Below are 22,216 nucleotides of genomic sequence, written 5' to 3' on the forward strand. Positions count from 1 at the left end.
CTTTAGCCTTCAAGTGTCTCACGATAAAACCACACCTTCCTCCTGCAAGCCTGTGTAATACTCATTCCTTGCTTCCTACTCTTTTGTTTGCCTGACCTAAAGATGTGAAAATAAGCTTGGCCAAGAGGAGAAAAAAAAGAAGAAAAAAAAATCCAAACGTTGGAATACTTTATTGTAAACAGAAAATGTGCAAACTGGTGCTTTTATGTTGACTTTGCTCGATGATGAAACAGAAGACTAGGAACAAGCTTGCTGAATCCAATTTTCCCTCAAGCATGAGTTAAGCTGGAGTGGGTGGAATTATACTTGTGAAAAACTGCCTGAAATCCGTGTGGAAGCTTAGGCTACCATTCAACCACAAATAACTAGCGCTGGGTAATCAATCTGCTCCGTGAGTGATTTGATCAGGTGCTGATCTGGGCTGGGCTGTGGAGGTGGATGGGAAAACCTGAATAACTGCAGCTTCCTGAAAGGGACGGAGGAAAAGAATGGTACTTTCCCTGTGCTGCCAAAATAAATAAATAAAATCAGCTGATTGTGAAAACTTGGCATTTCCCTCATGCTGATTTCCTTTTGTTCAGTGAAAAGAAGTGGTGTTTGGAGACCTTACTGTAAGCCTTACGCAAAATTGAACCCCCTCCACTTCATTGGCAGCTTGAGCAGTGCTTGGAGAACATTGCTCACGGTTGTCATTTGAGACTCAAGAGGGAAGTTTGAAGTTCCTCTGTCCGTGAATCATTCTGGTTACAGAAGCAGTGTTGGCTTGTAGAAGGGCTTATGTGCCCCCACATCGATCCATATTTTGCTTTTTGTATTAACTGGTCTTGTAACAGGTGCTTTTTGGTCCCACAAATGCCTCATTTTGGGCTGACAGCTGTCGTTTTTCAAAGCAATGCTGAACACTGAGTGGTGCCTTTTACTTTGCTGTAGGAAAATGAGGCTGTTACAGCCATGCCTTCGTGCCTGACCTTGCTGAGGTAGTCCTCTAGTGTCATCTTGATTGCTTGAGTTTTTGTGAATGGCTGTCCATTCCCTATTTGGATGATTTGGATGTCCGAAAGCTAAATAATTATTCTGATAAAGAGCAAGGGCTTGAAGGGATAGGAAGTGAGAGGTACAAAATTAAATTAGGATGGAATTCTTCATTGCCCTGTACCAAATCCAAAGTGGGTGTGAAGTCAGAAGGAAAGCATCTGATACCTGCTTTGTGATTTCGGAAGTGCCGTCTTCAGGTGCAAGGCAATGAAGGATGGTGCCCAAAATGTGCAATTCCTGTATTTTCATGCTGTGGTCAAGAACTCACTGATCCTTTTGCAAGACAGTTCAAAGACCTTATCGCTGCTAGTGAAACCCGCAGTTTTAGAGCTGCTGTTTTGTCTGTGTAAATGGGCACGTTCAGGTGACTATGATTTATAAAACCTTCACCGTATTATTTGACATAAGGTTTTGGCTTCCTCCGTGAAGTTTTGTGAAGCAGCAGGTCTTTCTGGTAACCGTCTTCACAGCTTACAGGACCAGAACCGCTGGCTGTATTTGGGGAAGCAGGATACTTGGATTTGCTGTCAGGTTTGGATACCTTTACTAAAATCTGCAGGCTCTACATAACACGGATATTGTTCTGCTTTAACATGGCTATAGAGTTCTTTGAGGGGACCAAATCCAGAGATGATTTGTGTTTCTAAACCTCACTGTCTGTGTTGATCCAGACACTCAAGAGGCAGGATGTCTCTGCTGTCATAAAGCTCAGAAAATCCATGTTCCTTCATACGTAAAAGAACAAAAGCATTGACATTTATGAAAGTAGATAGGGAGCAACAGAGAAAGTACTGGTATGGAGAGCTGCTAGCCAGTGACAGAATCCATCAGTTTTCTGTGTATATTAGTGCTGCTAGCTCAGCTTTCATTGTGATTTTTAAGGCAACATTTGTCCTAGCAAACCAGCAATATCATTTAAATACTACTGTCTGAACTCTTTCATGGTAGTCCATTTTCTAAAGTCACCAAATTTTATTTTGTTACCCACAATATAATTATACCAAAACATACATATAGTTAAGAAAAAGAAACACCTTTATAGAAATGTCGATAGTGCTTTGAAATCCGCCGTCGCCCCGGCGCTTCGTTAGACGTGGCTAGAGGTCTCCCCGCTCGAATACTCCCCTGTTGCGCTGGGCAGCACAAACTTCACGTATCTCCCCTTCTCCCAGCCCCTCCTGATTCGCACGAGTCTGTGGTGGATGCAGGGCAAGCTGAAGATGACCTTTGCTAGGATCACAGTACATGGGACGAGCAGCGTGAGGGTGTAGGTGGGAGGCAGGTAGAATTTGTACTGGTTCTCGTCAAAGGCCCTTGACCATCCGTACGTGAGGGTGTGCAGAGTGCTGATTAGCAAGGCAATGAATCCAAGGGTGGACTAAAAGGAAGAGAAACACACACCGGTTAGCAGAGGACCTGGTATTTTCACCTGTAGGGGTACATAGTGCAGAGAAAGCAATGAGGATTCCCGTGTTTGTTTTTTTTTTCTAGAATAAAATGCGACTGGAAACCTTTCACAGGTAGTGTGCCAGCCTGCGTTTTTCTTTTTCTCGTCAGATGTTAAATGTGATACTAGTTCAGCAGGAGTCTCCCAGAAAATGCTGCCGACCCAGCCAAGGGGTGAGCTCCAGCCCCAGCGCCCTCTGAGCCCGTAACCGCGGGGAGCTCACAAATGCTCTGGCTCTGCCGTGGCCCATCCGTGGCTGGCAATGGCCAGGGGCTGCCGGCCAGCTAGGGAAAGCACGCACCTTTCGCACAGCATCGCAGCTACGGACCAGCAGTTGGCACTGTCAGAAGTCAGTGAAGCCTCGCAAAGAGATCTGCAGGTAACTGCTGGCACCTACAGGAAAACTGCAGCGTGCTGAGGCTGATCTAGAAACTGAAGCGCTCTGCTCTCAGGTGAGCAGCAGCCCTGATGGGTTTCCTTCTCTGTCCTAGAGATGTGTGTTGGTTCGTGAGCTGAACCATGAGGCTATGTGATGGACTAAATCCTCAGAATCGGGAGCCAAGAGCCCTTTATCCACTGAAGGAGTCGGCAAGGACTCAGCCCCTGCTCTGCAGACAAGAACTTGCACTATTTTCAGCTGAGACTGTGGCTCCCAAGCACCCACAGAGACAACATTTTGCCTGAATATTGCCAGCTCCTGCTCACGGTTGCTCTCAAGAGGGGGTTTAAATTGTGGTCCCCTCACTCATAGTTTCCTGTCTGATCCAAGGTGGTGGCTCCGGAGCCCTGCCCGTGGGTGCTGAGCAGGAGCTGGGCTCCAGCTTCCAGAGTCACGCCTTCGCCACCTCCCCAGGGGCCGCTGGCTGTGCTTTCAAAGAAAAATGTGGGTCCAAAATTGTGGTGCAAAAATGTGTGTGTCTGCTGCCCAGCTTTGACTGTCTGGTCTGAGCCTGTAATGACAACCAACCTTCAAGGTGCCCGGACGGGAGAAATTTCACCACACGCTGCTGATGTCCCCAGCTTAGGGAAGGAAGCCTTTAGAAGTTGAAATACCCGGCCTGCTGCAATCAGAGATCAGCAAGAAACGCTGTCTTCCTGCAGGTATGGCCAGGAAAGAAGGCACAGCAGGGAGATCAGAGATCAGGGCAAGCAGGAGGAAGAACCTGTCACATTCTCTTGAAAAAAAAATCTCAGCTGGAAAATGTCTCCTTTCAAAACATCCCTTCCTGTTTGTGATCAGTGACAAACCATTCTAAAACCCAGATAACTTTTAAAAGTGTACCGTGCTGCTAACAACAAGCTAGATCAAGTCTCCTCTACCCTTCACCGCAAATTATTTAGACAGCTGAGAGGACTGGGCAGGCAAGGAAAGATCTCTAAAATACGCCCCATATCTATGTACTTTACTGTTACAGCACCTATCAGACCGTCATGTGGGTGCCTGTAAGCCCGGCCAAGATGTCACCCTCCCAACACCCTGCCAAGTCAGGGAGCTCTTCTCTCCGTGCCACAGCTGAGCGCTGCTCAAGGTCGTCCCCGGAGCCAGCAGCAGGCCTGCGAGCTGAGCCTCGTCCTGTGGGCATCCCCACACCCACCTTTTCTTCCAGGCTGCCTTCGTCCCCAAAGCCACATCCAATTCCTAAGCCCAAGTGACAGCAGGCAGCAAACCCAAAGAGGGTCAAGATTTGTTTCACTGGGAAAATGAAGGTGTTTGCTGGAACATGCCATGATTGCAGCTGAAAGAGAGAACGCTCCTAACGGTGGGAACCGACCCGTGGCTCATCCATCATTTATCGACTCTTAGCTTCCCTCCAACAGGCAGAACATCCCTGCGTGGAAGGAGGCTGGAAGTACCAGCGTGAGACTAATCTGGCAGAGCACAGATGTAAAATGGGGCAGGGAGAAAGGTGACGGAGTGCAGTCCGAAGGCAGCAGGTGCTTTCTGCACCGGGCAGCACGGGTGGCCTTTGGGGTCAGTCCGGACGGGGCTCCGTGTGCGGCAGAGCTGCAGATAATTAGTTTGGTCCTCTACAGTTTCTCTTTCAACTGCTGCTGGCAGCGGGGAAGAGCAGAAGTGGAAATTAGTATGATGAGAGGCACCACCCCATCGCAGCCGCGCGGTGACCCGCCGTTGTGTGCAGGCAGCGGGTCACGTGAAGCAAAAAAGCTAATTGGCAAGAAATTTGCCCATGACACAGCCTGAGCTTGGAAGCTCTGGTCTTGTCTGTCTTCTCCACGCAGCGCCTGGCTGTGAGGCTTTAATGTTTTAAACAGCGGCAGGGATTTTTGCACTGTCACAGCGTGGGGAATATGGGGCCGCCTGCCAGGTAAGGTGTTAAAGCCCTCTGAGTGATGGCTGTATGAGGATGGCATCTTCCTAATGCAGGCTTGGCATGCATTTTCTGTTCTGTATTGATTTTTCTCTCTCCTCCATCTCCTCAGTGTCCGGAAGGCTCCCTGCAATGCATCAGCAGAGGTGACTCTGTCACACGTGGCTCATTTAGAAATGAGTGCAGCATCCAAAGCAAAAGACCCCTTCCTGACCCAAATACGCTTCTGACTTCTGCTGCCATTAGTCCTAAAAAGTCATTAGCTGTGTGGAAGTTGGCTCTGGCTCTGGCTTCATTGACAGGAGCGCCAGAAAGGGTCCGATGACAGATTCTTTGTATCCTGCAATCAGGAGCTAAGCAAGAAACCAGGTCAATTCAACCTTCAGATTCCAGGAGGACTTTTCAGGGTGGGAAGGTAAAGGCAATCATACACATTTTCACTTCTGCGCCAATTAGACTGGATTCGTAAATCACTGGGGAGCATTAAAAATGTCTCCTGTAAGTTGAATTGCACACGAATTATTCCTGTTACCTAGTTACTCCCTTTTCTATGGGAAGCCACGATGCCTCTGATGCACTGTAATAGGGTCACGTGCTGGATGTCCTGAACAGCACCCGTGTCACCTATTCATATCCTCAAGAAAGGTATCACCAACTTATTGAAGAAAAAAAAATTAAAGTATTTCTAATTAAAAACAAGAACAAATGAGCTGGAAGTTAACATGCTAGGAGACCTGTATTCCTCTTCAGGCACAATGCCACCCGTGCATCTCCTCCTGCACGTCCTCAGCTGGGAGCTTGTGTAGCGCTGCCATGCCTCATCCCGCACTTACACAAAGCTCTGAGTGGTCTTTCCATGCCCTAAGCCAGGCAGTCGCTACGTGGGGCAGCCAAGAGCTATTTTGGAGCCCAGTGTCACGTATTTGCGTGGTGCCAGTGCTGACAGAAAGACGCGGGAAGAGATCACAGGGGGCAGAGATGTGACAGTTGTGTGACGTGCACGGGTAGGAGACAATGTACGTGTTACATGACACAGCACCACCAGGAGAGCTGCCTGGGGAGCCAGAGGGAGATGCAGGGAGTTTCAAAGGCTCATTCCAGGCTGCAAGGAAGATTTTCCCTTCTTTTGGGATTCCTGGTATGAGATGCCTAAGCCAGGACAGGAATTTATCCAACGTCCCAGCAGCTGCAGCCCTCCCCTGAGATGTGATGGTGAGAGTTAATATGCTGTTGTCCAATCTGAACAAGATATTTAAAGCCAGATCTCTGTTCTCCCCGAGGGACGATCTCCTGGGGTCAAGCTCTCCAGGTGAGGCTCTTCTACGCAGTGTAAATAATTACTCACCAGCCCACAGCAAGAGAGGAGGGAAAAAAAAAAACCCCAAACCACAAAAAACCCTAACTGACTTGCTAGCTTGGGCAACTTGTGGGAGAGCACTTGTGGGAGAGCCAGCTTCAAACTCCTGCTCTAATGAATATTGAATTATTTATGTGCAGCTGAAGAGCTTCAGCAGGGGAGAATGAATGACAGATTTGCACCTCCGCGTGCCCTAACCCTCCATCCCCTAATCCCTGGGCGTGCGCTGGTGCCACGGGTGGAGGGGCTCCGCAGGGGAGGTGTTGGGGGCTGCGTGTCCCATGGGGTTTGCATGCACTGGGTGCCACGCTGGTCACTGCAGCATCACCCGAAGCCTGGCTCAGGCTAAGCAGCAGCAGTGTAGGAGGCACAATTGACCATGGGATTTAGGCCTCTGAATTTGGTGAATTTGGCCTCAAGTGCAGAGGGTATTTAGAAGTTTTATTCCCTGCTATCCCTGTTAGCCTGAAGCCTGGCTCCATGTGTGTCCCTGTGCTGGGAGGTTTTGGGAACGTGTATTGAGGGAGTGACTCAGGTCACTCTGGGGATCTGGACATTACTGCAAGTGGGAAGAAGGCTCCTAAACCACTGAGAAAATCTGGAGAAAGAAAAACTACCCTTATAGTCCTAATTCACGTTTTAGAAGACCCGGACTTTTCACTGATCACTCGGATCTGTGTCCTGCACCAGCTGTCTCCCCGGCTTGTTTTCTGCCTGCCTTCCACAGCCTGCTGCAAACTCCCCGCAGCACCTCCAGCACGCTGGGCATTACTGACACACGGCCAGCTCCCGGGGGACCTTCAGCACAGAAGGGAATAATCCTGCCTTCTCTAAATGGCCCCGAGACTTTCTGCCTTTCTACTTTGTGTGACTTCAGGAGCATTTTAGCTGTGAACGGCAGCGCTGCTCGCAGGCACAGAGTGAGGGGAAAAGGAGCCTGGAGGACTCTGCACGGAGACATCCCACAGGCAAAGTCCAGGCTGGCTTTGCTCGGGATCTCTGTCTAATGCTGTTGGAGGTGGGGAAGAATTTCAGCCAGCACATTAAAGACTCGCTCTTGCAAAGCTCGCCACTAACCGCCACGTGGACGCACACGATGCACACATTTTCCCTTCCCCTGACACAGCAGCAGACGGCACACATCCTGCGTGACAGCGGGGCGGTCTCCAGGACGCACCACATCCCGCTGCCCCGAGGTGTCTGCCGGGCTCGCGTCCCGACCGGGGACGTGTGGAGTGGCAGAGGTGGCCACGTGCGGGGATGGCAGGCCGACCCCTGCCCTCCGTGGTGTGCGAGGGCCTGACCCTGGCTGCAGAATCACTCCGTGACATGGGCAAATGTCAACTTTACCTGGATGAAACTGAATTCCCTCCAGTTGAGAGAGTTTGCGATGGATGGAAGTGAAGTGATGGCAAGTAACGACAGCAAGCCCAGGGCAATTATTCCAACAGAGATATAAATCTCCATCCTCCAGACTTCCTCCTCTACCCAGATATTCATCTTCTTCTCCACAGCCTGGCATGACAATGAAGTTTTGTTAAAATGGAGCGCTTAGGAATAGAGGAATTGATTTTTATCTGTATTTGTTCTGGTTCTGGAAGCAGATTTCCTGGATGAACACTAGTTCCTAGTCCCACCTCCAGCGCTACTGGGCTCTGTGTTTTGGGAGGTGTGAAAATGCTCTTTTATCCCCCTGCTGCTTGTCCCAGCTAGATCAGATTTGAAGCCTGCTGGGAAGAACTGCTGGATGATCACAGCTCCCACAGCCTGTAACCACAGCAGCAAGCCCCAAAGTTGCATTTGGAAAGATAATTGGAATAAGAACTCAGTTTAAAGCCATGAAAACAAATACAGATGCTTGAATATGCAGCAGTCTCCTAATAACCTTCATTTTAAGTGCATTTGGGGGTGGAAATTGTTCATGCTAATGGAAAGGAAGATGGGCTTTATGCTGCATGGCAGAGAACAACATTTAGAACCATCCTCTTTAGCCCATTAAATGGGTTTAATTTACTAAACAAAGATGTTGCTAGAAAACAGGAGGTAGAGGGGAAATGAAGAGAGGATGCTTGCCCGAGATTAATGTGCGACTGGCAATCGAGAAGGGCCTGTGCCAGGCTGGAACTGGGAGGCTGGGGGTGTCATCTGATGGATATTTTGAGCAGGCACTGCTGCCAAAACCAGCCATCCTGCTCCCAGCTGCCTCCACAGCCCCTTCCCTCCTCTGTGCTGGGACAAGCGTTTGGGTGGCTGCAGTGGGGAACGCTTGGAAAATATCCCAGCACAGAAAGCAGACTGGCCTGGGGGCAGTTCCTCGATCTGGTTCACCTCTCAGCTGCACAAGGCTTCTTCTGCCATCCCAGGAGAGGCAGGGAGGAGCAGCAAGAAGCCAGGGGCAGAGGAAGGGCAGTCAAATTTTTCCATGGCACTGCCAGGCTCCAGAGCTGGCTGGATTGCCTGAAGGTAGGCAATCCCACGCTGGATAAACACTGCCAAGAGCCTCAATAAGGCAATAAAGTACTTTTCCATTTCCTCGTTCCCTTAGACTATGACCAGCTCTTCACCAATATTTTGTTATGGTCCTGGAGGCACGTTGTGACGAGGACACACCTCCTACATAAACAAATCCTCAGAGTTATGACTTGGTCACTCCAGCAGGCATCTGCTGTGACCATCAGTGCGAGCAAACAGGGATCCCCCTGTTTCTCAGGCACGCCAGGTGCCAGGCAATGCTGGATTCAAAGGCTTCTCTATGCTCCTCTGGAGCACTGGCATGAGGGAGTTTGATGCTAAACCTGGCTGCAAACGCCTGGACAACATCCTGGTAATGTGCCTGGTCCTCAGTGCGGATGGATGGGTGCGTGCCTGGTACGCGGCGTGCCGCAGCGGGGCACAGTTGCCTCGTGAGAGAAGTGCTCACAAAGATAACAGCTTCTTCCCCCACGTGCTTTGGAAAGTGAGTGCAAAGGCCGAGATATGAAACCTGCTAACCGACATCTGGAGGTGCGCAGAAGATTATTAAGGGTGCTGACGTGGAAGGTGCCAACATTACCTGCTTGACGGCCGTCTCAATTAACTGGTAGCGGTGGGAGCGGCGCATGGGCAGACACAGGCTGTACACGGCGTGCAGGGCAGCGCAGAAGAAGCTGAGGAGGCCAATCTGCTTTCTGTGCTGGAGCCACTGGTCGAGCCAATCGGGAAAACGGTGGTACTTGGTGCCGTAGTAGAGCTGCAAGCAGGCTGCCAGCACGCCGGGCAGGTAGACGAGGGACAGCATGACGTAGGCCACGCAGGGCAGCGTGGTGTTGACCACCTCGATGGGTATCTTGTAGAACTTGTTCTTTTGCTCCCTGATGTAAGGGTGGATGACCTGCCGCACCAGGTTGTAAGTGAAGAAGCAAAGAAAGAGCCCCAGAGCCAAAAAGATGGGGATTTTCCAGGCTGGCAAGAGGCGCAGGGGAATGTTCTCGATCTCACAGGCTGAGGACATGCAGCCCATGTCCACGGGGGTGAATCCCATGACTTGAGCAATCTCTGCAACGGTGCGCTTGGCTTCTTGGTTATTTGAGCAGATCAGGACCTGCAACAAACGGAGGGATACACACAGGGCAAAGAGAGATCAGGCTGCAGGTATGAGTGTGGCGGGAGGGCTGCTATGCTAAAGGAAGCCCGTGTTATCACCAAGCATCTTGCTTCTTGGCAGGCTTTCTGATAGGGATTTACTGTGGCTGCCAAGGACCTCTCCTGGACGGGTTTCCTTTCATGTGTGCACCACCAGTTTGTTTTACTGTCTGTGTTTAGATAAGCAGACAAAAAAATAGTACTTTTCACTTACACAGAGACTTCAAAGACTACAAAGCAAGGAGTAAGTGGGGTATTTCATTTCAGAGCAAAGAAATGCAGAAACTGCGGGAGCCTAAGGCCATTTACTGTTGAAGTCAGACCTCAGCTGCTGAAATATTGTGGATTTAGCCCTTGCCAGAAGAAAACAATACCTGCTTATTACCATCCCTGGCACCTGACTGCAGCGTCCATGCAGAAACCACGTTAAAGCCCTTGACCACAGTGCAGGCTGGGAACAGGGAGGCCAGGTACTCGGCATTGGACTCTTTGTGGTGGTTGATTTCAGTGTTGTTACTGACATCCACCAGGATCTTGCCCACCAGCACGTCGGCCAGGTCACAGAGCGTGGAGTAATGTTCCCTGAAAACCGCCACAAAAATGACATCCGTCTTCTTCACCGCCTCAGCCTGGAAGGTGACTTCTGCCGCAGAAGGGAAGAGGCCAGCTTTGCGCTTGGGGTTGCGGCTGCCGACCACCACCTTGAAGCCGGAGCACACCAGGCGGATGGCCAGCGACCGCGCGAAGTCCCCGCTCCCCAGCACCCCGATGGTGCGGCCAGCTGCGGGCGCCGTGGGGTCACCCTCCATGCTCCGGTGGCCAAGGAGGGGTTTGGCCATGTCTCCTCCGGACATCCTGGGGGGAAAAACAAGGGGAAATGCAAGTTCACCATGAAGCTCTTGTAAATGCTCAGACCACAACCATGGTCATGGGGAAAATGCCACTTATGACATGTGAATAGAAGTGCACGAGGTCTTGGGCAAGGAAAGAATTCCCTGATGCCTGCAGGCAGATGTACAGCGCTGGGTCCCAGTAGCCCAGGACCCATCTGCTAAACCCGCCAGCATGTGCGCAGTAATGTCCAGCCACCGTTGGAGGGGGACAAGACAGCATGAGGAGGTGGTTTTAGGAACGAGTTTCCCTGGTTTGAGTGATCAAACACCTGCTGGCTGCACTCATTTGTCCTTTGCGGTTCTTCATCTCACACTGCAAAGCCAGAGCAATCCTAACAGCCACCTGCAATGGCAGCTCTTGGAGCCCCAAGGAACCAGCGGAGATCTTCTTGAAAGCCCTGGAGTCCAGAGGGATCTGAGAGCCCACATTTGGGAGTGGCAAGGGGTGCTTTTGATTTGTGGGAGCAGAATCAAGGCAAGGAGTTTGAGGTGAAATGAAAGCATCCTAGAAGTGGTAAATGAAGAGAGTTGCAGCCTTTGCCTGTTCCAATATTTGGGTCTGTTTGCTTCATCTCTTCAATGAATAATGAGAACTTACTCATGACATTTAAAACAATATATTAAAATATGATGAGATTTGCTCATGAAAGATCTTGATGAGCTTTACAAACATTAATGAATTTTGCCCTGTTACACTCTGCTCTCCGTAACAGATTAGATATTAAGACCACGAAGAGGCTTTAAGCAGATCAATAAATTCAACAGCAGCACACCAGCCAAGCCTGGAGGTCAGGAGGAGCTCAATCAGGGAACTGCCAGGCTGTTCACGTGAAGTGTCACCTACAGCTCAAATCTGCCTTCGTGCTTAAAGAATGGCAATAGCAAATGTGACACCATACTTTTAAAGTGCTCAGGAGGTGGCCTGGAGAACTTATGTACCAGGACATGTGGCTTTTCTATTGGGCACGCTGGTAGAAATGATAATAAAGAGCAGAATTAACAGACTCGTGATATACTGGGAAAGAGACAGTTGGTTTTGGCAGAGTACAGTCTGGCCTTACAGCTGATGCAGGTCTTTCAAAGTGAAGGTGACCACTCGGACAGGGTGACCTAGTCACTAGGCTTTGTTTTTCATAGGCTTTTGCAAATGTTCTTTATGTTTAAAAATGCTTTAAAAATGTTTGAAAATGCTCTTCTGGGATTGAAGCAATATTGGTACAAAGAGGAAGGGCACTCCTGCATGAATAGTTACCAATGGGAAACAAAGGGTAAGAGTAAAGAAATAATTTTCATAATGGGAACGGGTTGTCAAGGGATATCCCCAAGGATCTGTGTTGTTCAATATGCTCATAAGTGAGCTGGGAAAGGGATTGAATACTGAGAAGATTGAGTTTATGGGTGATAATTGTTTAGTACTGTCAATCTTTATTATGAGAAATGTGCAGAAGGGTCTCCTCATTCAAAGTGCTTGAGCACCAAAATTCACTGCTGGCACATGCCAGGTGCAGCATATGGGCATAAAAAGCCCTATCAGTATGCTTTAATGAGCTGTAAATTTATTTAAAACACTCAGAAAATAAATAAAGATCTGAGAGCCACAGTTCTGTGCAGGTACCAGCTCCGGACTCCCTGAGAGTCACACCACAAACACAGCCCGAGTTACCAGAGCAGGGAGATTTCTTACACAACAGCCACTGCCATCTCTGGTCTCTCAGCCCTGTTCCTCATGGAAAGCCTACAAACACCTTCAGAAGATGGACCTCAAAACTATCATTCACTGTTCTCTGTCTGCTCTCCTTGCCTCTCAGCAAGAGACAAAAGATATGTGTACGTGGAAGAAGTACTCTTGGAAGAGAAACAAGTGCCAAAGAAAGACAAACTTTCTTCCCCTTTAAGAACACCTCTTCTCTGCTTTCTACATATCATGTAGACTTCCTCTCATGGGCTGGATGAGTAAGAGAGAATTATTCATATTTCACTCGGAAGGTTTCTGCTTCTGTTCCAGACCCATGGAAGGATTTGTATGCCTGAAGGCTGACTTGGCTATGCAGGTCAGGTCAGGCGGGTTAATCAAGGCTGCTACCTACGCACACTCACCTGCATTAGGTATAGTCCGTATGTATCACAGTCACTGCAAAACAACACAAAAACCCAACTATGCCACTGTATAAACCCACACACTGAATAGCACACTGCAGTTCTGCTCACTCCACTGCAAAGAAGAGGGAATAAAATTAGAAAAGGGCCATTGGGAATGAGTGAGAGAAGAGACAGGGCCTGCCAACTGCAAAAAGAAACACATAGATGAAGATGGAGCAGAAACCACCCAGAAGTTCTCTAAGTGAAGAACAGCCTCATGGTTGGAGCTCAGGTCAATGCCAACCCTTGTGCCCTGATCCTGAGAAGGCTGGAGAGCAACATAACAAGACCAGTACTCTTTGTCCTCAACCAACCAGGCCACAAAACCACACAGTAAATACTCTGTCTGAAAAGATTTTTTTTTTTTTGCCCCTTTTTTATCGGGCACTTTATCAAAAGTTCACTGCTTCTCTTTTAAGAAACCTTCTTGCTCCACCTAGATTTATTCGTGGCCAGCACTATTTGTTCTAGGGCCAGAGCTATTGTTTAGCTTAACAGGCTCTCTTGCCTACGCAACCCCCTCCTTTCCAACAACCTGTGTGCACAAACTGTTACCCTGCAATAGAGACACATCTCTGGCTCCCGGCCACGGGGAGAGGAATCAATGTTCAGGGTAACAGAGCAGGTGATTATGAAATGGGACTGCAGGGATGTGGATCGTGCTGTAAGCAAGCCTTCTTGTGGTGCGTTTTGTTTGTCCTGTTACCACTGCTGAAAATGCTCTGAGGTGTTTGCAGTGCTGGGGGTAAACAGCCTTGATGCCCCCTGTTATTTTGATTAAAAAGGCTGATAGAACCAAACAGCCTGTGAAGTCACCACAACAGTTAAAAAGCAAGGCTCCTCAGAATGTCTTTGGACTGGAGGCATGGGTTTTTGTGCTGGTATTTCAGTCATATGCTGCCCGTCACGTCTCTGGAGCAGGGCCTGTCCCTGCTTGGTGCAGGCCCTGTGCCACCATGAGCCATGGCCACGTCAAACCTGATCGCCACAAGAGACTCTTGTGATGGAGGGGGAGAAAATCTCCCTATGGCAGTAAACACATTTTGTTGAGAGAAATGCCGTGGTCTCTGGCAAACAGATGCCTGGAAATGGAGCTTGTGATTAGGTAACAGTTCTTTTTAACTTCTGTATCTCTGCAGAACACGCAGACCCCATCTCTCCTGCCACCAGTCCCGCTTCTGCCGCCCCCCCGGCGCCCTGTTCTGCCACCTGGCTCCTCTCCAGGACGCCTGCCCCTCACCTCGGGCTCGGCCCTGTGAAGCCAGGGGTAAACATGCTCACGTTTACCTACAAACCCTGCCCGCAATGCTCTCTGCCAAGGCTGGCTCCTCACGGCCAGGCCAGCCCACCCAGGTTACTGTGGAGTCACTCGGGAGTGGAGGCCACAGAGGCCGGACACAGCCTTACCATGCCGCAGCCCTGGATAAACCTCATTTATTGATCTTCCCCATCAAGAAAACTGCACCCCTGCTGAGTTACGGCGTGTGAAGTTCAAGGAGATCGGTGTCTTACCAAGAAAGCTACGGGATGATTTAAAGCTCAGCCCAGTGGAAGTAAACTAGCTTCACTCCTAACCGGGAAGTGGTTCCATAATTAAAATATCTAATACCAAGTAAAGCTGCCCTTCAGCTAGACTATTAATGACACCCTTATATCACTGCTTGGGGATGCTGCACCCAGATGCATTGTGCTTGTTACTGCCTGCAGTTCACCTATTGCATCTCAATGACTTCTATTATTTGCAGTACAATAGCGGTGACAGCAGTGAGCAAGATCAGGAGCTCCAGTCACCAAACCAAAACCGGAGAGAAGGCAGCTCCTGCCCCAAAGAATGGGATCAGACAGACAAAAGCTGGGTGAAACGAAGCAGTAAAATCTCTGCTGCCCAGGTGGAGAGCAGGAGGGGCTCTTGCAGAAGAAAAGCAAGGATAACTCGATGTATTTTTCACTTGAGGTTTGGCAGAAGCTGTTAGCTTAGGCTTGGTGCCAGGAAACAAAGCTTTTCTGCCACGCAGCAGGGTTCTGCAGCAGGACGGCAGTTCTGGGCTGAGCGGGGCTGCAGGAGCCCCTCCAGGTGTGGCTGCACTCCCAGCAACGTCAATCTGCACTCAGATAATGCCCCACTGCTAATGGGAAGCTGGTGCTATCGTTATCCTCCCTCCACAGACGTGGCGACTGAGATAGCAATGATAGCGGGGCTCCAGCACATTTGCCTGGGAAGACCCTGATATCCTTGTCCACGTCTTTCACAACAAGACCATCTTTTCAGGACCCTTTTGGTTATTCTGGGCAGAGGACTATAGCCTCACGGGTTCCCATAATTCACAGTCTGGCGGTGCTTGGCTTGTAAACCCTGGACCAGGATGTACCCATCATGGCAAAGCACAGGCTTTGCTTCACTTCTGGACAGAAAAAAACCTGAGATCCATTTCACTGTCTTGGTATTAGGGCTTAGCAGATAAAAGTCAATCTAGTTTTACAATAGTTCTGATTAAAAAAAAAAAAAAAAGCAATATCTCAAAGATATCACTGAGTCAAATTGTGCCAAAGAACATGGCAGCAATCTCACAAGGAGCTCCGTGTAATGGTGCTGTACAGCACAATGAAACTGGCTCCTGTTTGCACAAAGCCTCATCTCCGAGCTCAGCATCACGTACAGAGTCTTAGCAGGCAGCACCTTGGATACAATAACCGCTTCTGTGTCTTCCCCTGAGGTCAGATTTTGCTTAGACTGACCACAACTGAGTCTTGAGTAGCTGTGGATTCAGCCTGGTGCATGTCTTTACAGAGCCTCATCAGGGCTTCAGTTTCGGCATTGTGGGTTATCTGAGATAAAGCACATGATTATTATCTACATCCCCTAATAAGCTTTGGGGTCAAGCAGCAGGAGGAAACAAGTGATATGGAAGAGGCCTTCCTTCATCAAGGCACTGCAGAGGAATGTCCTGGTGTCTGCACCGCGATATTCCCTGTGTGCCATGGAGCATGGTCCCATACATACACACCAGAGCTAAGGGATGGCAGTGGTCTCTGCCCCCAGGTGATTCAGTCTGCATACACGGACCTTTGTACCTCCCGGACTGACCACAAAACTGCAGCCCTGCAGCTCCTGTTTGCAGAGCCTGGCATTCTCTATGAAGTTGACACACCAAGAAGTCACAGCTGGAGAGATTCATTCAGTGCCAGAAGTTTCTGTTCAGGTCTTGCTGTCCATAGAAATACCAACTTTTTGGCTACAGCTGCTTTGTTTCCAAGGAAAATAAAGCATTTAAGTCTCTCTCACACCCAGAGAGTCCCTCCAAAGAGCACTGCCAGTACCATGTACCTGCTAAGACTGGCACAGATTTAAGTAAGAAAAGGGCTTATCCAAAGCTGGTTAACCCCAGCTCTGCTCACACTTCAGGATACTTCTTAGTCCCATCCAGGCTGACTGGAAATAACATGTCTGCTCTGTGGGCAGCTTGCAGAAGAGGGAGGAAGAGGGGAAAACCAGGCTTGCTGCCTCTTTCCCTCTTACTCCTTCCAAAACAGACTGAGCTAGCTCCCCACCAGTGTAAACCAGGAACCAGCAAATGCAATAAACCAACTGTCTGTGTTGCTTCAGCCAGAAAAGCGATGTTGCAAACCTCCCTGGGATGCCAGCCAGGCGGTAAGAATGAGGAAATGCCAGCATCAGGGTCCCCCAGGTCCCCATTTGCTGGGGAGAGACATCCCCGGCAGGCACCGCTGGGTGCTGAGGCTGTCCCTGGCCATGCGGTGGGGACAGACCTGCTGTGGGCTCCCGGGGCTGCAGCGTGCCCCTGCCACTACACCGTGCTGTGCCCTCATCCCTCTCCCTACCCCTGGGCTGGTGTTTATCTGATCAGTTGTTAAAACCACTTCCACAAGCTCGCGCAGAGCCCGTATTTCTCCCCTCAGCGTCTCTTGACCCAATGAATCAATCTCCCTCGCTGCTTCCTTTCTAACCCCCAAAGGTCACAGCATGTGATTCACCCCCGCCTTCCCTGCGGACACATTTTGCACTTTGAGGATGAGTTTCATGTTTTCTTGGAGGAGCTGAATTTTCCATTTGAGCCCCCGGAAGGCAGTGGCTGGAGCAGACGCCGCTTCCCCCACGTGCCACGTCTGCTCCTACCTCCCAGCACGCTGTTTGCTTTTGCACAACTGCACGGCACCGCTGACTTGTGCTCTGTGATGCCCCTAACCCCGTCCCCATCCCCGTCCCCTGCCTGGCCGGTCCCTCACCCGCTGTCCGCACGGTCGGTCAGTCCAACCTCACGGGACACAGTTCGCGCCCTGCTTTTTTAGACCCTCCCTCCAGTTTGTCACAGCCTTTAATTCTGAGCCTCTCCTCTCGAACGTTTCCTCTGGGTCACCCACAAAGCGGGCGCGTGCCTCCCTGCTCCGCCACCCGCTCACGACAACGTGGGCTGGCGGGCGCTGGCCCCCCCTGCTCCATGTACCCTCCGGTTTAAACATTGATAAATATCGAGGATGTTGGTTTTTGAAGCCAAAGGTATGTCCCTGACCACAGGATGTTCTTCGCCGTGTCCCGAACTCAAAAACATGTTTCAAAACAGGGGAAAGCGGAGGAGAGAGGGCTCACAGAATTTTCCACTGGAACAACATAAGTCGGCTTTTCCCACACAAGCTCAGACATTTTGGCCGTGGTTTTCCTATAGAAATGCAACAGCCTGTTGGCACCTGGTGAGGTTAAATGGGCAGTGCTGACGCTGGGCAGAAAAATCACCCATCTGCAATATTGGCTGTGACTCGACTGAACCGGAAAACAAACTTTTGGCCGACTGTTTTCACCCAAACTATGCACTTTTAAGCACAGTTACCACCAGGTTGTGCCACAGATATCCCCAAACTCTCCTCTCCCAAATTTGTCTCCTAAGAGCAGCTCACATCTCCCGTGCTACAGGCATAGCACACACAACTTCATCTGGTTGATGGGTCCCTGAATAAGAAGGTTATTTCCCCAGCTTATCATCGAGGGACCGTTTACAGCAATGTTAAGTGCTGTAGCGAAGTCCTGGGGGGCTTCTTTTGCTTTCTTTTGAGGTCTTAATTGCCTTGCTGCTCTTTCCAAGTTAACGACTATCTCACAGTGACGCACCCGCTCCTGAGCTTTCCCCTTTCTGAAATGCGGGGAGAGGAGGTAAGTAGCCAAAAGCATGGATGGCAAAATCTTTTTGGGTACATCTAACGACAGCCTGCAGCTAGGCATGACTGGAGGAGGTGCTGCTGCCTGAAACGAGCAGGGGAAAGTCTCCGCTCCTGCCCTGCTGCCGGTGGTGGCGAGCTCTGAGCCCAGCGGCCACCCCAGGGAGCTGGCAGACCCTGGCTGTTTGAAAACTTGTACTTCTTTCCAGAAAGACACAGAGGAATTACGCTGCCTGAGCATGCAAACATTTGGTTTGGCCATTGCCGCCTGTTAGAAGGGTCTCCAAGATCAGCACGCCCTCGCATCTCTGGCTCTGCCTCTTGCAGCGACTCAGAGGATGCACAGGGCCCTGCGGTGGAGAGGGTGGCGGGGAGTTGAAGCCCACAGCGTGGGGTCATCCTGGCGCCTGCGGACTCCTGCTCTCACCTCCCGAAGCCCAGGCACAGCACGCGGTGAGCTCTGAAGTGCACGGGGTCTTGCTGGTCACCTCGGGGAGGTGAATTCCCCCGGTCCCTTTTCTTCACGGACACTGAGCTGCTAACGTCTTGCTGTGAAGCAATGGTGTATGTGTAGTTCTGGCCAGCTATTATATGTTTCTCTCTGTTTTTCTTCACTCTTTCAGGTGGGTGCTGACACCACCAGGAAAGGAGGAATTGTTACTGACTGAGGAACTGGAGGAAAAGCAAGAGAAGAGGGCAGGTAGCTTCACCGGGAATGGATCACAGAAGGACAGTGACTACGGTGATCATGTTGCCTTATGAACGCAGCCCTTGGTTTACTCAAACACAATATATGTCCTTTGGGGTATGTTCAAGGTATGTGATGCACATACCTGCTCTGCTGAGCAGCTGTGATGGGCAGGAGAGGTGTCTGGGGAGGAAACTCCTCTGGGTAAAACAACAGCACATCATAATTCCCCAGTAGGTTCTCCAGGATGAGGGAAGCATGGTGCAGGGGTGCACACCATGCACACAGGACCCCAGCGACTCAGCGTGTGCCAGACGAGTGCACCCAGCAAATATTTCACCACTGACCCACCAGCCATCCTGTGCCCTGCTGCATGCTGTGCTTGTGATGGTGGAGGGCCTCTGGCTGGCCACGGGAATTGGTGCTGTCTGGCTTTTAGGTTCTGTCCAGCTGGGATCCCTCTTTCACGGGCTTTAATGCATTTTTTTAATGGGAGATCTACTGGAGCACTACCTCCTGCACCCACCTTTGGCAAGAACATCCCTGCGCTAAGAAGTTCATTTATTCTAAGTAACTGAAGAGGTGCAGGTTGGTATCTGCTAGTGATGATCAGTGGTTGGGATTAGCGTACTTCTGTGGTGGACACATTATCTACAGACCCCCATTCCTGAAGCCTGCGGTCTGTGGGTAACTCTTAGGACATTTTTGCAAAGACTACGACGGTGTATTGATATGAACTAAACTGAAATGCATATGCAAGTGTTATCCCAATTGAGTCTTTAGACAGACTCACTGAAAATCTGAGAACCTGGAAAAAGACGGAAGGAGTTTATGTCTGAACTCCTTAAACCCTAGCCAAAATTTTCAAAAATGTTCAATTGATTTGGGCACCAAAGTACCTAAGGGCTTTTGAAATGGGATGTAAGCACCCACATCACTGACATGCTTTCCAAACATTTTATCCTTTAATTTAAGCTACATTTCACTTAGATGCAGACGGAAGGCAGCTTAGTCCACTGCAGGGGAAGCAACCCTGTGAAGAAGCAGTAACTTAAAGTTTAGAAATAATTAGCACTTGCCTCCATTGTGAGGTTGGCAGGAAAGGTAATTCTAATTGGTGATGGTAAACATCTATATAACTAATTGGTGGGTTTTAATTCTTGTTATGTGACATCCCATAGCCACGGCTGCCCGTGCCTTTCACACCTCTCCGGAAAGCCGGCTTGGTTGGCCTACTTCTTCCACCATCGGAAAAGATGTGTTTCCCATGAATCTAAAGCTGCTTCTATTTATGGGTGTAATGCTACAAGGTCGCAGTCAAAGCATAGTTCCTGACAATAGAAAGCAAAACAAACAAAAAGCAAAAATAAAAACCAAACCAAACAAAAATTATGCTTTCAAGAAGCATGTTTTCCTGAGGCACGCTGTGTTTTCTTTTTAAACAAAGACTTGTTGAGTCACCAACATTTTCTTCTCTACAGTTATGGAGGAAATCAAATATGTGCAGTGAGTATCGGATCCTGTATTACTGTACATTTGTTTTATAGCAAATGAGATTTTAAGAGAGGAGAAGTCTTAAGCCTGATGTAGTATTTAAATCTTGTTAGCCCTCCATCTCCTCAGCCCGCAGGATAATGATACTGCAGACGATGGCCTTCCTCTCTCGCCATCTCAGTTTTGATTTCTCTCCATGGGAGACATTTTCCAATGCACCAGTTTTACCTAGACCACACGGATGGCAGTGATCTGGGGTTCTTGGTACACATCCATCCTCTGCCCAGCTCTGCAGGGTGCAGGCCTCTGGGCTGTCCCCAAAACGGGGCTGTCGTGGCCCCGTGCTGTCCCAGCAAGGGTCACAGGGCAGGGACATTCCCATGCCGGGTCACCTTGCCTATGGGACAGTCCTACTTGAATGCTGCCTCTCCAGCTCCTTCACAGCTTTTGCTGTTCAGCACTCTGACACGGGGCAAACGCCGAAGCCGCCCCATGGAGCATCCAACCCTGCAGCCTTTTAGGAACCCTACACAGGCAAGGAAGCTTGGCAGCCGCTCCCCGCTCACCCTTGGGGGACTGAGATTTATTTATTTTTAATATCTCAGTTCCTGATTTCTCCTGTGCTGGAAGAAGTCCTTACCCTCCTCAAAAAGCTGCTGATGAGAAAGTGAAAGCCGAGCGCGCCCTGCTCCAAGGGGCAAGCGCCGCATCCCACTGCTGTGCAGCCACCTGCAGCTCCCTGCCCCACCCCCAAATACTCCGGCTCTCGAGTGGGCTCCGAGCACCCCAAACCTCCGGGCTCGGGGCTGTCCCCGCAGCCTCCCAGCTCGCAGCGTTTCCCATTTCTGCCCGGGCAGGGCGCTCCGTAATCACGGCCCTGCACAGCCACGGGGCAGCGCGACCCGCTCCTGCAAAACCTCAGCCCCTCCGCAACGCCCCGGGGGGGGGTGTGTGTGTGTATGTGTGTGTGTGTGTCCCAGCCTCGGGATGGGGGGGTCCCAGCCTCGGGATAGGGGGGTTTCATCCCCGGGATGGGGAGTCCCAGCCCCGGGCTGGGGGCTCGCAGCCCCGGGGGGTGCCGGTGACCCGCTGCGGGCAGAGCCGCGCCCGGCCCCGCGCCGCCCTCCCGGGGCCGAGGGTTCGATCCCCGCCGCCGCCGCCTCCTCCTGCCGCTCCCCGCGGGGTACTCACCTCTGCGCCGGGCCGGGCAGCGGGAGGGCGAGCGGAGCCGTCCGGGGGCTGCGAGGGAGGCGCGCTGATGTCAGGCCGCCAGCTCCGCCCTCCCTGCCCATGTGCCCGGCTCGGCTGGGCACGGCTCGGCACGGCACGGCTTCCCCCCCCCCCCCCCCCCAACCACCCCGGCCGCCCCTTGGGGGCAGGAGGCCGGGCACGGCCCGGCTCCCCGCTTTAGGGGCGCGTTTTGGAGGCGCCGAGCGCCTTCGTTTGGCCGGGAGGGTGCGGCTCGGCGCTATCGGGGGCCGCGCACTTGTCCCTGCAGCCTGTGCCGGGGGGCAGATAATGGGGAGAGAGAGTCCTGTCCTCCTGCAGCCGCTCCAAGGCTCGGCACGGCCCTGCTCCCTTACCAGCGATGGCCCTACAAATAAAGCCGCAGCGCCAGGGATTCACTAATAGTCCCCCCAAAGCTGCTCTCTCTGCTCAGCTGCCTCACCTGCCCCTTCCCTCAGAGGCTTTTCGAAGTCTTCCCGAAAGCATCTTTGGTCACGGCTTTATGCAGCCGCTGCTCTGAGGCTTCTTGAGCCGTTCCCAGAGGCCGGTGTGATTCGCGCGCGTGGTTTCCCGGAACAACCCATTGTGCTGCCTGGTGGCCCCGCTGGGGTGGCAGAGCCGGTGCTGCCAGCTCGGCGGTGTCGGCAGAAAGAAGGCTGTCGTGGCCTGACGGGGTGTCCCGTGCTCTTTTACTGCTGTGCCACGGCCTGGTGTGGAGGCAGAAAGAAAGAAATCATGGAGCTCTGCTGAGCTTCCTGGGTCTTGCTACCTGCCCTCCTGCATCAGACCTTTTTTCTGCCCTTTTAGTTCATTACA

General features: G+C 51.0%; 2 protein-coding genes across 5 annotated transcripts in view; one reads left to right on the plus strand and one right to left on the minus strand.

Annotated features, from left to right (window-relative positions):
• Nucleotides 1-20,778, plus strand: part of C6H2orf76 (chromosome 6 C2orf76 homolog) — a 39,507-nt gene extending 18,729 nt beyond the window's left edge. Inside the window, exon 7 of the mRNA XM_040561125.1 lies at nt 18,615-20,778. Coding sequence (XP_040417059.1) covers nt 18,615-18,625 — 11 coding nt within the window. The 3' untranslated portion in view covers nt 18,626-20,778. The remainder of the gene's footprint in view (nt 1-18,614) is intronic.
• STEAP3 (STEAP3 metalloreductase) lies at nt 1,984-21,959 on the minus strand. Of its 4 annotated transcripts, none has more exons than XM_040561118.1 (5): nt 21,843-21,959; nt 10,165-10,645; nt 9,222-9,749; nt 7,520-7,684; nt 1,984-2,413 (listed from the first exon to the last, which is right to left on the minus strand). In XM_040561118.1, exons 1-5 carry the CDS (start codon nt 21,884-21,886, stop codon nt 2,123-2,125), a joined length of 1,509 nt encoding a protein of 502 aa, XP_040417052.1. In that variant the 5' UTR covers nt 21,887-21,959; the 3' UTR covers nt 1,984-2,122. The 4 variants fall into 4 exon arrangements, with proteins under 4 accessions (XP_040417052.1, XP_040417051.1, XP_040417054.1 ...); XM_040561117.1 differs by lacking the exon at nt 21,843-21,959 and adding an exon at nt 21,365-21,596; XM_040561120.1 differs by lacking the exon at nt 7,520-7,684 and having other exon boundaries at nt 21,843-21,952.
• Between the last annotated feature and the right edge of the window lie 257 nt (nt 21,960-22,216).

The sequence above is a fragment of the Cygnus olor genome, chromosome 6, assembly GCF_009769625.2.
Source record: "Cygnus olor isolate bCygOlo1 chromosome 6, bCygOlo1.pri.v2, whole genome shotgun sequence".
NCBI lineage: Eukaryota > Metazoa > Chordata > Aves > Anseriformes > Anatidae > Cygnus > Cygnus olor.

Coding starts and splice junctions, on each gene's coding strand:
- STEAP3 (XM_040561117.1), bottom strand. CDS start 21,465: ATGGGCAGGGAGGGCGGAGCTGGCGGCCTGACATCAGCGCGCCTCCCT. Junction 9,750..10,164: donor CCAGGGATGGTAATAAGCAG/GTATTGTTTTCT, acceptor CGTTTGTTGCAG/GTCCTGATCTGCTCAAATAA. Junction 2,414..7,519: donor GGGAATTCAGTTTCATCCAG/GTAAAGTTGACA, acceptor TCTTCCTTTTAG/TCCACCCTTGGATTCATTGC.